Below are 12,228 nucleotides of genomic sequence, written 5' to 3' on the forward strand. Positions count from 1 at the left end.
ACGCAGCCGTGAGCTGCACAGCGGGAACTCTCTGTTGAACCGGTGGCTATGAGTTCTGTCCAAGAGGCTACTTAGGCAGCACGGTTGCCTTGTGGGCACGCCCTGGCCGCTACCCGACGCACAGGCTGGTGCCTATTAGATGCGTGATGCAGCCTGCCGGGCTAATCCATCTTTTGCTGAGATCTCAAACTCTAGAAACCCAAATAAAAACTGCTACACTTTGAGTACATATCCTCTTCAAAGTAGCATCTCATCGTTGTTGCATCATCAGGGGTATGCCAAGCCGTTTCCAACCTAGTGCAAGCGGTCCATGTATTGACTGCAACGGTGTGACAAGAACCTTAATTTTGAGAAAGAAAAAAATAGTAGCATCCGCAAGTCACGCAGAGGGCTAAGTAGGTACACTAAAGAACACAGTTTTAAGAATGATGCCAGGGGCTCACATGACTAGTTGTGTAAAATGATACCGGCTAATTAAAACATGGGTCTGCAACTTGCGAACAATCTTCTTGTCGCTTATACAACCCTTTGCCGTTCCGGTAATGCTGGCCGAGATCCCATTGCAGAATATAATTGCAGTATGCCATCATCGCTGTTACCAAACCATTTCTTCATAACGCCATCGAACGCCGTGCAAAGCCCGTTGTCAGTACAAAAAAGAAAGTCGTGAATGGCGCGATAGTTCCGTAATAGGGCACATGCAACCGAGAGAGTAGAATATCGTTTGAAAGATCATGTCGTGGTGGTAGAACAGTACCCGACGTCAGCCATGACAGTCGCCTCGCACCCATGTTTCATGGCTGACGTGGTAGTGGTATTGTGCGGGGCATTGGTAATGTGGTTGTAGACTGACCGGGGACTGCGAGGTGCCCTTACTCGACAGATCCTAGAATCCGGGCGATGAGTACGTAGACGAAAACTGCGCCCAAAGCCACGAGGAATTTGTTTTGCCAGAGCCAGCCCTGACCCAATTCCCTCCGTTGTGCCATGACATCTACGACAGCCTGGGCCTGGTTCCCGCTGCCGGCGCTAGCGATGCCAAGTTGTGGTGCACAACCATTGACCGAACCGGTACCATCGGCCGAGTTTCTCTTCTGACCGGTCGCAGGATCGATATCCTCCTTGCGCATGTACTCCCAATTCTCGGTATCAACCTCAGGCCATTCGCTGCGGAACTTTGCGCCGCCATCGCCTGCCTTGACATTTCCTTTCTGAACCGAGCCTGTAGAGCGTGCGTGTGAGCCGCCGCCAGTAGAATTCCACCAACGCGACCTAGCGGCATGGAACTTGCGCTCGGCCTCGGTTGCTGAAACTGAGCCGGTGGTCATCTCCTCCGACGTCATGAAAGACAGCAAACCAATCAAAATGGTAGAGACCTCCCATGCCGGGTTGAAGGAGCGAGGGTGAAAGTCGGAGATGGAAAGACATAGGCGGGTAGAAGGTTGGAAGCGGCCAGAAGGCGTGTGCATGCGGATGGCCGGCGGGGCGAAAGGGTAGTTGGGCGGGAACATGAGAGTACCCCAGTATTGACCGCCATAGTAGGGAGTGTTCTCTGGACCGGTGATAATGTAATGCCACCTGCAAACAAGGTCGTTAGCTGGTTGCGTTCAAGTGTAGTTACAAGGCCGATAATGCGACCAGGCTGGCCGGTAAAAGAGTCGTGGCGACATCAAGATAGGCTTACTCAAGAATATTAGACTCTGATGGATGCGCAGTAATGTATGGCGGCGGGTTCTTGGAGATGGACTTGTACTCCAATGTGAGCTGTGGATGAGAGTGTATCTGGTCAGCAGAAGGCCATACAAATCCGGGGAAGCCGGAGAGGGGCGATCACGAACCCGTTTGGTGGCTGCTTTGGAAGCCATGACGGAGAAGAATGAATGAACTTCGGGTGTCGGATTGACTGGATAGGCCAACCGTTCTAATTTTAAAGGATGGAATTAAGGATCGGGTCGGGTCGGGTCGCCTCGGTCTCGTTGCGGTCGGCGACGCAGGCGATGAACGGGACAAAGTGATTTGGGCTTGGTCCAAGATCAAATACTATGACGAATTGATTCCTAGGGAGTGAAGGGAACCTCGAACAACGAGCCGGATTGTAGTCGATCAACACCAACCGAGTAGGTGAAGTGAACGACGCAGTATTTCAATGAGTGAATTCGGAGGGGAGAAATAAAGACGACAACTTGTTTAGACGACTTCGGTGGCAGAAGAGGTTAATCACTCTTTGAGGTTGACGTTGGGAAGAAGTGGAAGGAATGGGCAAGTCGGTCAATCCAGCCAGGTTGGGTTCGTTCTTGACAGTGGCGCAACTGAGTGTCTTGGGTGCACAAAGGCTGTCGGCCCCGGTTTGTTGGTGTGAGTGGCGTCGACTTTACAGGGGGGGCCCTTGTTTGATTGATTCAATCAACTTTGAGCACGTGCCACTTGCATTCCGTCAATTCTACGGATACCAGATCCTACCTACTTAGGCAGTCAAGGCAGTGCAGCCACAGCATGTGTACGTTACGGATGGCTTCGCCACACTACCAAAGCACTAGCCACAATTGTTCGGAAGTTACCGCCGGTAGCCGGGAGCTGCGCCAATGGATGGATGGAGCATGGATTTCACTTTTCCAGTCGTTAGTCGGAATTCACGATGGAGCTGTCTCCCAAGACAAGCCGACTCGACATAAGCTCTTTAATTTGGGCCTACGGATGAAGTGAACCTGTCATGGCGTCAACAAAGCAGCTGAGCGGGGAGGATGTATGTATCTTTTTTTGCCAATTAATCAAATTTCTGAGCTTCACTGGTGCTCTGTTCTTGTTCTCTTGCTAACCCTCATCGCCTGCTACCAAGTTCCCCGACAGCATCGACAAGCTCAAAGCCGATGCTGCAACTCTCAGTCGGGAAGCCACCAGCGGGCTCGAGGAGCAGCAAAAGAAGCTCCGACAAGTCGCACTCATCCAGCAACAGATGAGCCGCCCTGCTACTGTCAATGCGATCAACATTCACGGTGCCAATAACCTCCGCCGCGGTTTCCTAGATCGCATCGTGAAACCCTTAGTAGACGACGAGAACAATGCAGCCACAACACTTGGAGATGTGCTTGGACGGTTGGAAACTGTCACTACCAAGCTGGCCCGATTCGGTATGTTCTGCTGAATTCTTGCTGCCCTGTAATGCAAGCTATTGTGGAGTTCCCTGCTAACCCACCTCACACTACAGATCTGTTCAAGAAGGAACCTGAAATATGGCTCTCATCCGCTGGCGACTCTGACCCCCTCGCCGCTGTGACGGATCTCAACATCGACATCAAAGTCACCGAGCGCGGGCGCCTGATGCTCAAGACTGGCACTGATCTGGGTGATACCGAAGGCTCGGCTTATGGAAACCTGCTATTGCGCAACGTCTTTGGTGGTGCCGAGACTCTCTCCCTCAACGCATCGGCCGGTACCCGCACTCGCTCCGCATACTCGGCCGTCTTCGCTACCCCTATCAACAGCAACCCGGACTGCCGCTTCTCGCTTGAAGCTTTGACATCAGCCACCGAAAAGCCGTGGGCAAGCCACGAGGAGGTTACGAAATCTGCTACTGCGCGCCTGCAACTGGTGTCGGCAACCGGCGATACGCACAGCTTCGCTGCAGGCGAGGCTTGGAGGCAGGTGACTGGGCTCGCTGGCAAGGCCAGCCCCAGCGTGAGGACTGATGCGGGAGATAGTGTCAAGACATCGCTGCAGCACATCTTCACCCGGGATCGACGCGACAACCCCCTTATGCCACAGAATGGATACCTGCTGCGGACCACTTCGGAACTGGCAGGTTGGGGACCACTCGGTGGTGATGTCTCGTTCTCCAAGAGTGAAATGGAGCTCGTCGGTGCTGTCCCTGTCACGTTGCCTGGCCTGAGTAACAAGCACACTGGAATTTCGTTTGGTGCTGGATTCAAGATGGGTATGCTCTACCCACTGCCGCTAGGATACTCACTCTCAAGCAGGGCCCTGCCCAGCAGGATCAACGACCGTTTCCTGCTTGGCGGGCCCACTGATGTACGTGGATTCAAGATCGGTGGTCTTGGGCCTAGAGATGGTGCGGATGCCGTGGGCGGAGATGTTTATGCCGCCGCCGGTGTCAACATGCTTCTGCCGGTCCCCAAGACTGGACCGGACTCGCCCCTGCGTCTCCAGCTTTTTGCCAACGGTGGTCGCATGGTCGGCCTCAAAGACAAGAGTGAAAACAAGTCGACTTCAGGAATGGAGCCTGGCGCAGTATTCCAAGGTATGAAGGGCGCGTTAGGCGACTTGATCACTGGCCTGCCCAGCATGTCGGCCGGTGTCGGACTGGTGTATGCGCACCCGGTTGCTAGGTTCGAACTGAACTTTAGCCTGCCGCTGGTGATGAGGATGGGCGAGGAGAGCAGGAAGGGACTGCAGTTTGGCGTGGGCGTCAACTTCCTCTGAGGGGCTTGTTCCTCGGGACTGTACTAATATCTGGAGCGTTTAGACATCATCTGAAAATGAAAATGGAGACCATACTAAATGTACCCGAACCCCATACTCCTTGACGATTAAAATCTGGTATTACTGATCACCGACAGTACAGATACAGAGTGAGTATGCTCAATTTCACAACTTCTATGCAAATTATACCACTTTTTCGTCCTTCAGATTCACACCTCCCTCAGCCGCAGCTACAACCGCAATATCAACCCCATTAGCACTCACTCCTTGCTCCCTTTCAGCCCTTAGTTTCTCTGCAACTTCGTGATACACCTCATATGCATGGTCCTCGGCGTTGAATTTGAGCAGCCACTCTTCCCTGACCAAGTGCAAACTCTCGGGGTTCTTCCATATATCCTTCCAGTCCGCCTTATGCCACCTCTCCCTCGTACTGACCCCCGTGGCTTGCGCCCTGTGGACCCTCTCGTACCTGATCTTCTCGTACGCCCTCACCGCCTCGGTCACGTTGTCTTTGCCGGCTATGTCCAGACACACGGCCATGGTGGTCCCGTCCTCGATGCTCTGGCTGGCGCCCTGTATGCTGGTGGGAAGGAAGGGGTGCGCCGCGTCCCCTATAAGCGCGATGCGTGCCTTGGGCGAGATGAATGTCGGCAGCGGGTCCCGGTAGACGAGCTTGTGGTCGATGAGGCAGCCGGCGCCATCAGGCGTCGCCTCGACTAGCTCCCTCACAAATGGGCACCAGCCATCGAGGTAGGAGAGTGCCTCGGATACCTTGCCTGGGAACTGCCACGACTCCTCAATGTTGCCGTCGTCGATGTGCGTAAAGACCCAGTTCACCTCGGTGCCGGACGCAATTGAAGAGGCGAGGAAGTGGATGTCCTTGCCGATGTAGCCGAGGTGCTATAGTTTGTGGGAGTGGGGCATTATTGCTTGTTAGTGTATGTTTCCCGTCACAGGGAGTATGTGAAGAATAGGGCATTGGTTGCTGGCTCACCGTGTCGCCATTGACGCACAGATGCCTAATCGTCGCGTTGTTGGCAATCCGGTCAGCGGGAAACCAAGCACGGTAGACGGCGTACCCTGACGATTGGGGGTTATCCTCGAAGCCCAGTACGATCTTCCTTCCCCTGGATCTGACCCCCTCGGACGAGATGACAACATCGGCCATGAACTTCTCCTCCCCATTCACAACGATGCCGCCAACCTCGTCATCCTCGAAATAATCAGTGACCCTCGAGCCCAGCCTAATGTCGATTCCCCTCTCGACGGCATGGTTGTAGATTATGGAGTGAATGACGCCGCGGTGCCCATTGATCCTCAGCCCCCACTGGTTCTCGAGCTTGAAGCTCTGCCTCGTGACAAACTTGCCCTCCCAGTCAAACAGGTCCAGGTAGTCGGTGTCGCGCATGATCTTTCTCAGCTCCGGGACGACGCCCGGCCAGCGCTCAAAGGCGACGGAGCCGTTTGGATCAAAGGATATGATGTCCCCGGCGCGCTGAACTTCGGCGATGTCGGCCGCCTTCTCGAACAGCGTCACCTGGTGGCCCTTGCGGTCGCACTCAATGGCCGCCGCCAGGCCGCCGAAGCCGGCGCCCACGACGATGACGCGGACGCCGCTCGGGGCGAGGCGGGGGAACTCTTTGAGGCGGCGGTGGGGTTTTGTTGATGTCATATTTCTCTCTTTTGTTTTTTCCCCTGTGTGGTGTTTTGTCTTATATTTTCTTGATTATTCCTTTGTCCTAGAAACGCAGCTGAGGAATCCGGTTGAAGTAGTCAGGCATTAAGAGACAGGTCGTTCGGAAACATGACATGACGCATGTATATTAAATAACACCCATCCTTGAACCCCCAAGAAAATACCCCCCGTCGCATGCATCTTTCCGTCGGTGAGATTATCCACTGGTAAGCTCGTGGTCGAACTGCCGATGTTTAATTCGGAGCATGCCTCACTACATCCACTCGTACAACCAAACCCCCGCACCGATTATCTGGGGCGAGTTGTGGAGGCGGGTGATTATCATTCGCTTTGTCATTGCGGTTTTTTGTATCTCCCTGTGATCCATACCAACCCAACATGCAGGGTCAGACCCATTTTGCTGAAGTAAAAATGCACAGCTGAGTCTTGTAACTGTTGGTAAATGGCGCGGCAGTTGGTAGAGAAGTTGGATTAACTGGCCAAGCTCCTTGCATATTTTGTTTACTTGGAAAACAATCTCACCGATACACGCTAGTCTCAGTGCTCAGACTAGACCCCCCTGCGTTGCAGGGTGGACCGGGCGCTCCATGTACCTTTTAGCCACACGGCTTTTCGACCAATCAAATTGGCCGAAAAGATCGCGCCCGTTCTAGTCTGAGGACATGTTGTTGATTTTCGTCGCAAGCGACAGAAATGCACAGTGTACGCACTGTGCATACACTGTATGCGCAAAAGCGATACAGTTAAAATATTGTGTATTTTTTTATTTATAAATATTTAATTAAATAAAAATGGTAAAAATAAAATAAAGATATCGGTGTAAAGTTTAAAATTAGGGCTTTTTAACGGTTTAAATCTTATATTTGTTATTATTATAATTAAATAAAAAAAAATAAATAATAATATTATTATTTTTAACGCCCTATTTAAAAATTTATATATTAATAATAATATATATAAATTTTTTATTATTATATAATAATAAATATATTTATATTAACACCCACGTATAACCTTTTTGCCAAATTATCGTTCGTTAATTTTTTATTTATATAAATATTTAATAATTAATATATTTATTAATAAAAGGTTTTATAATTAAAAAATTCGATATAATAAGCTTTTATATTAATTTTATATAATAGTTTAATAACGTTTATTTTCTTATTTAATTTAAAATAAATATAAAATAAAATTTAAAAAATATAAAGTTTATTAAATTTATATATAAAATACGCAATTTTAACAATATTTAAAAACCTTTTTAACGTGGACGTTTGTTTATACCGGTTTTATAATCGTTAAAAATTTAATATTAATATCGTTAAAATTGGTAAAAATATTAACCCGTTCCAATTACAAAATTTATTAAAAATATTTAATATTTAGCCTATTCGAATATTTAACACCTTATATTACGTAATATATTAACCAAAATTAATATATATAATATATACGTATATATTACCCCCCACGCGCAAAAATTTTTAAATTATATTTAAAAATAAAAATATAATTAAAAGAAATCAAAAAATTCCAATTTTTTTAAAAAGCCAACCTCCATTTGCGAATTAAGGCCACCCATATCCCAATTCGACCAATATAACGATTAAAAATATAAATTAAATCGTCGTTAATTATTTTGTTAATTGTTATATCCAACGTACAAACCGTATATTTTTACGATTTTTATTTAATTAATTATAACGGAATATCGGTCGCCGAATTGCCGAAATTACCTCCACTTGCGACGAAAATAAACAAATTATCCTTAAACCTAAACCAAAATAATTTTTGGTTGGACCCACAGGTACAAACAAAACCACGAATTAAACTACGGTTTAATTAGTGGAGCTCGCGTTTAGGGATAAACCCTAAAATTAGTTTATTTGCCCATTTAATTAACCGATTGTTTAATCCTGTTTATTTATGGGCAGATATAATTTTAATATTTAGATTAAACTACCCCTATTTCGCAGTAGTGGATCGGACGTTCCGTATATTTTTTAGCTATACGGTTTTTCGACCAATTAAATTGGCCGAAAAAATCGCGCCCGTTTTAATTTAAGGATATTTTATTAATTTTTATTACAAGCGATAAAAATTTTATTATATTACGAATAATAATTTTACCCGTTATAAAAAAAAAAAAAAAAATCTACATTTTTATTACCTATTATTAAATTTAAATTAAATTTGTTTTTATTATTTTATACGAATAATTTATTATATATTTAAAAAAAAATATATTGGCGATAATATCGAACTTAATATTTACGGAAATATTTCCATTTACGTAATTAATAATATATTATTTTCCGTCGTTAAATTTAAATATTTTACCATTTATATTTTTGTTTTTTTTATTATTTAATTCCGTATTGGAAAATAAATAGGAATTTACGTGTTTTTCGTATAAATAATATTAATTTTCGAACGAATTTAATTTCGAACGCGATAATATTATTTCCGAAACCGATTCCGAAATTTTTTTTATCCGAAATATTTTTAAATTTTAACGTAACGGTAACCGACGTATTAATTTTTATTAATTTATTTACGTTTGGGTAATAATATTAAATATTTATAATATTTTCCGTTCCGCCGCGCGACGGATATATTATTTTAAAAAAATATTAAAAGATTTTATTATTTAAAAACGTTTACGTAATAACGGGGTAAAATATTATTTTAACGAAAAAAAAACTGGTTTTATCGATATTGTTTTATTTCGTTAAAACTTCCGGGGTTTAATATAATATTTTTTTATTTTTAAACGTTTTAAATTGATAAATTTTTAATTTCCGGAAATAAAAAAATATTTCGTTAAAAATATTTATAATATAAATTGGTTTAAATAAATATTCGATACGTTTTTTTAAAATAATTTAACCAAAATTTTAATATTATTTGTATTTATAATATTATTATTTTCGTATTTTCGGAATTACCGTCCGTTTTATATATTATTATAAACCGCGAATTTGCTATATTAGGCCCCGAAGGTTTTTTCCGAAATTATAAATTTTTTAACGTCGACGGATTAACGCGTTACGTTAATATTAGCCATTTTAACCTACGGATATTTTCCGTAAAAAAATAATTATTTATTACGTATATTTACGATATATTTTATATATAACGGGATTTTAAAACGTATTATAAATACGTTATCCGGATTTGGAATATATTTATTATATAAAATTATTAAACGGTAAACGCAATAATTTATTACTATTATCCAAATACGTAATAAATAATAATAATAATATATATATATAAACCAATTTAAAAAAAATCGCCCGTAATCCAATTTTATTTTTCGTATATAATAATTTTAATTTTTTGGAAAAAATGCAAAATTTCGGTTATAAAAAATATAACCGAATACAAAATTTAATTTCGTATTTTTTTATATTAACGTTAAAATTTAAAAAATATATATAATTTTAATAATATGCTATTATATTTTTCCATTAAAAATGGTTGTAAACGTTTAATTTTTTACAATATTCGGATATTTATTATAAAAACGCCAAATATTATATTTTGGGCCAAATTTGAGGTTTCTTATTCCCCGATAATTTTTTTTTACCCGATATAATTTTATAATACCCTATATTTGCACGAATTATATTAATATTTTATTTTATTTAAATTTCCGTTATTATAAAAAACGAAAAGGATTATATAAACGTTATTTAAATTTATAAAATTTTGTTTAAATATTTTCTAAATTTAAAAATTATTTATTTCGATTATTTATCCGTTTTAATTTTCGTCCATAAGGATTAAAAAACAATATTATATATTCGTATTATATAGGGAATTTATATTAAATTATCCCAATTTTTCGATAAAAAATAATAAATATTACCCGTATTAAAGTTTTTTTATTTTAAATTTAATTTTATTAATTATTTTTGGTATACGTATATATTTATTATATTTATAAATATAACGGAATTGGAAAAAAATAGTAAATTTTAAAAAAATAAAAAGAGATTTTACCACGTTTTACGGTTTTTACAAAATATTTTCCGTTTCCGTATTTTATATATTATTATTACCGCTTTAATTTAAAATGGGTTATTAAAAAGGGATTATATATTAAAAAACGTTTTAAAATAGGCTTTTACCAATATATTATTTAATATATATGTTTTTATAATAAATCGCGTTTACGATAATATATTTGCCGGTTATATTAACGGTTTAATAAATACAAAATTATAAAATTTAAAATCCAAAATTAATTACGTTTTTTATACGTAATACCGTTATTTGTAAATAATTGCTTTTTTATAAATAATATTTAACGCGTTTTAAGAAATAAATTACGGTATATTAAAAATTATAATACCGTAATTAATCCTATTTTTTTACGGGTGTAAAATTAAAAATTATAAACCGGAAATATTATATTTAATTTGGCTATTGCGATTAAAAATTATATATTAACCGTTACGGACGGCGATTTTAAAATTAGCCTTTATAAAATATACCACGGTCGGAAACGGATATAAATTAGCAAATTTGGTAATTAAATATATTAATAGGGGTTTCGTTTTAAATATTAAAAATAACCGTAATTTAACGTATAATTTACGAAAAAATTTTATAATTTGCGCAATTTTAAAATTAATTACGAATATATTACGCAAAATTTTGGAAAATATTTTCCGCATTCGCATTAATAATAAACATTATATAGTATTAACCAATAACAATATTATATATTATATATATTTGCTGTTCCAAAATGGTTGGGGAAACAAAAAAAATAAAATAACGTTTAATTTCGATTTTAACGCCCCCGATTTATTATATTTGGGTATAAACAAATTAATAAGCGATAAATTAACGGCATTTAACCAAAAGATTATACGTTCCGATAACGTATTAAACCAAATAAATATTAAAAAAATAGGGAAATATTTGGAAAAAAGAAATAATAAGCCAAATGGGTTAAATATAAATAAAATAATAAATATTGAAAAAAAATTAATTTACGGAATATACGTAAAATCCGACGAAAAAAAAGTATAAATATTTTAAAAATAAATAATATAATATAAAAAATAAATTAATTAAAAATAAACAGGTTTTTAAAATAAAACGTAAATAAGGGCCCGAAGGTTATTTTTCCCGCGAATAATAAAACAAAGCAAAATACCGGGATATATACCCATATAATAATTTTAATTATAATAATTAAAATATATATTACCTTTTTTAAACCCCTAATAAAATAACGAGCCGTTTTTCCATTAATTTTGTTTTTTATTAAACTTTTTTATTATAAACCCAAAAAGAAAACTAAATAAAAAAAAATTCCATTTGTAATTTTCGTTATAATAATATATATATATATAAATTTTATTTTTCCACCAATAAACCCCAATACCAAATTACGAAAAAAAATAAAAACAAATTAAAAAAAAAGGAACGTTTAATAACGGCCAATTTTTTTTTAAAAATGGGATTTTTAAAACCACGTTTTTTTTGCGGGTGGGGGTTCGGATAAACGAGCCAGGCGTTTTTTCGTTTTTTTTATTTTTGATTAAAACGGGTATATAAGGTTTTTTAAATAAATTAAAATCGATTTTATTATAATCGTTACCAAATTCGACCGACAAAAAAGGTGGGATAATAACGGCCAAAAGGTCGTATTCGCCGTTATTTTAAATATTTTTTTTAAAAAACGCGTTGGTTTTCCGACGTTTAATTATCCAAATACCAAAACTTTTTACAAATATTCCAATTATCCGTATATTTTCGGTAATTTCGTAATATCCGTTATTACTTTTAATTAATTTTATTAATTTAATTACAAACTTTTAATTTATAGTAGTAAAATCGAAATAAAATAAATATATACGATTAACATAATCGTTAATTATATTACGTTTAGTATTTTAATTTTAATATTGGTAATCGATATAAATTAAACCAAATAATAAAATAAATACCGAGGTTTTTTCGATTAAATTTTATTCGTTAAACGGGGTAAAAATATTAAAAACAAATATAAAAATAAAACGGGAATAAAATTCGTTTATACAACGCGTTTTGTCGAAATAAAAATTATTAAA

General features: G+C 39.1%; 3 protein-coding genes across 3 annotated transcripts; 1 reads left to right on the forward strand and 2 right to left on the reverse strand.

The window, feature by feature from the left end:
- Window positions 1-247: 247 nt before the first annotated feature.
- Window positions 248-2,336, reverse strand: PgNI_12033 (uncharacterized protein). Its single transcript, XM_031131990.1, has 3 exons — window positions 1,839-2,336; window positions 1,685-1,764; window positions 248-1,578 (listed from the first exon to the last, which is right to left on the reverse strand). Exons 1-3 carry the CDS (start codon window positions 1,863-1,865, stop codon window positions 873-875), a joined length of 813 nt encoding a protein of 270 aa, XP_030977173.1. The 5' UTR covers window positions 1,866-2,336; the 3' UTR covers window positions 248-872.
- Window positions 2,337-2,710: 374 nt separating this feature from the next.
- On the forward strand, window positions 2,711-4,437 carry PgNI_12034 (uncharacterized protein; the record flags this gene model as incomplete). Its single annotated transcript, XM_031131991.1, has 3 exons — window positions 2,711-2,743; window positions 2,837-3,128; window positions 3,206-4,437. 3 exons carry the CDS (start codon window positions 2,711-2,713, stop codon window positions 4,435-4,437), a joined length of 1,557 nt encoding a protein of 518 aa, XP_030977168.1.
- Window positions 4,438-4,620: 183 nt separating this feature from the next.
- PgNI_12035 (uncharacterized protein) lies at window positions 4,621-6,248 on the reverse strand (the record flags this gene model as incomplete). Its single annotated transcript, XM_031131992.1, has 3 exons — window positions 4,621-5,337; window positions 5,432-6,132; window positions 6,185-6,248. 3 exons carry the CDS (start codon window positions 6,246-6,248, stop codon window positions 4,621-4,623), a joined length of 1,482 nt encoding a protein of 493 aa, XP_030977167.1.
- Between the last annotated feature and the right edge of the window lie 5,980 nt (window positions 6,249-12,228).

This window comes from Pyricularia grisea, assembly GCF_004355905.1.
Source record: "Pyricularia grisea strain NI907 chromosome Unknown Pyricularia_grisea_NI907_Scaffold_8, whole genome shotgun sequence".
Classification (NCBI taxonomy): Eukaryota; Fungi; Ascomycota; class Sordariomycetes; order Magnaporthales; family Pyriculariaceae; genus Pyricularia; species Pyricularia grisea.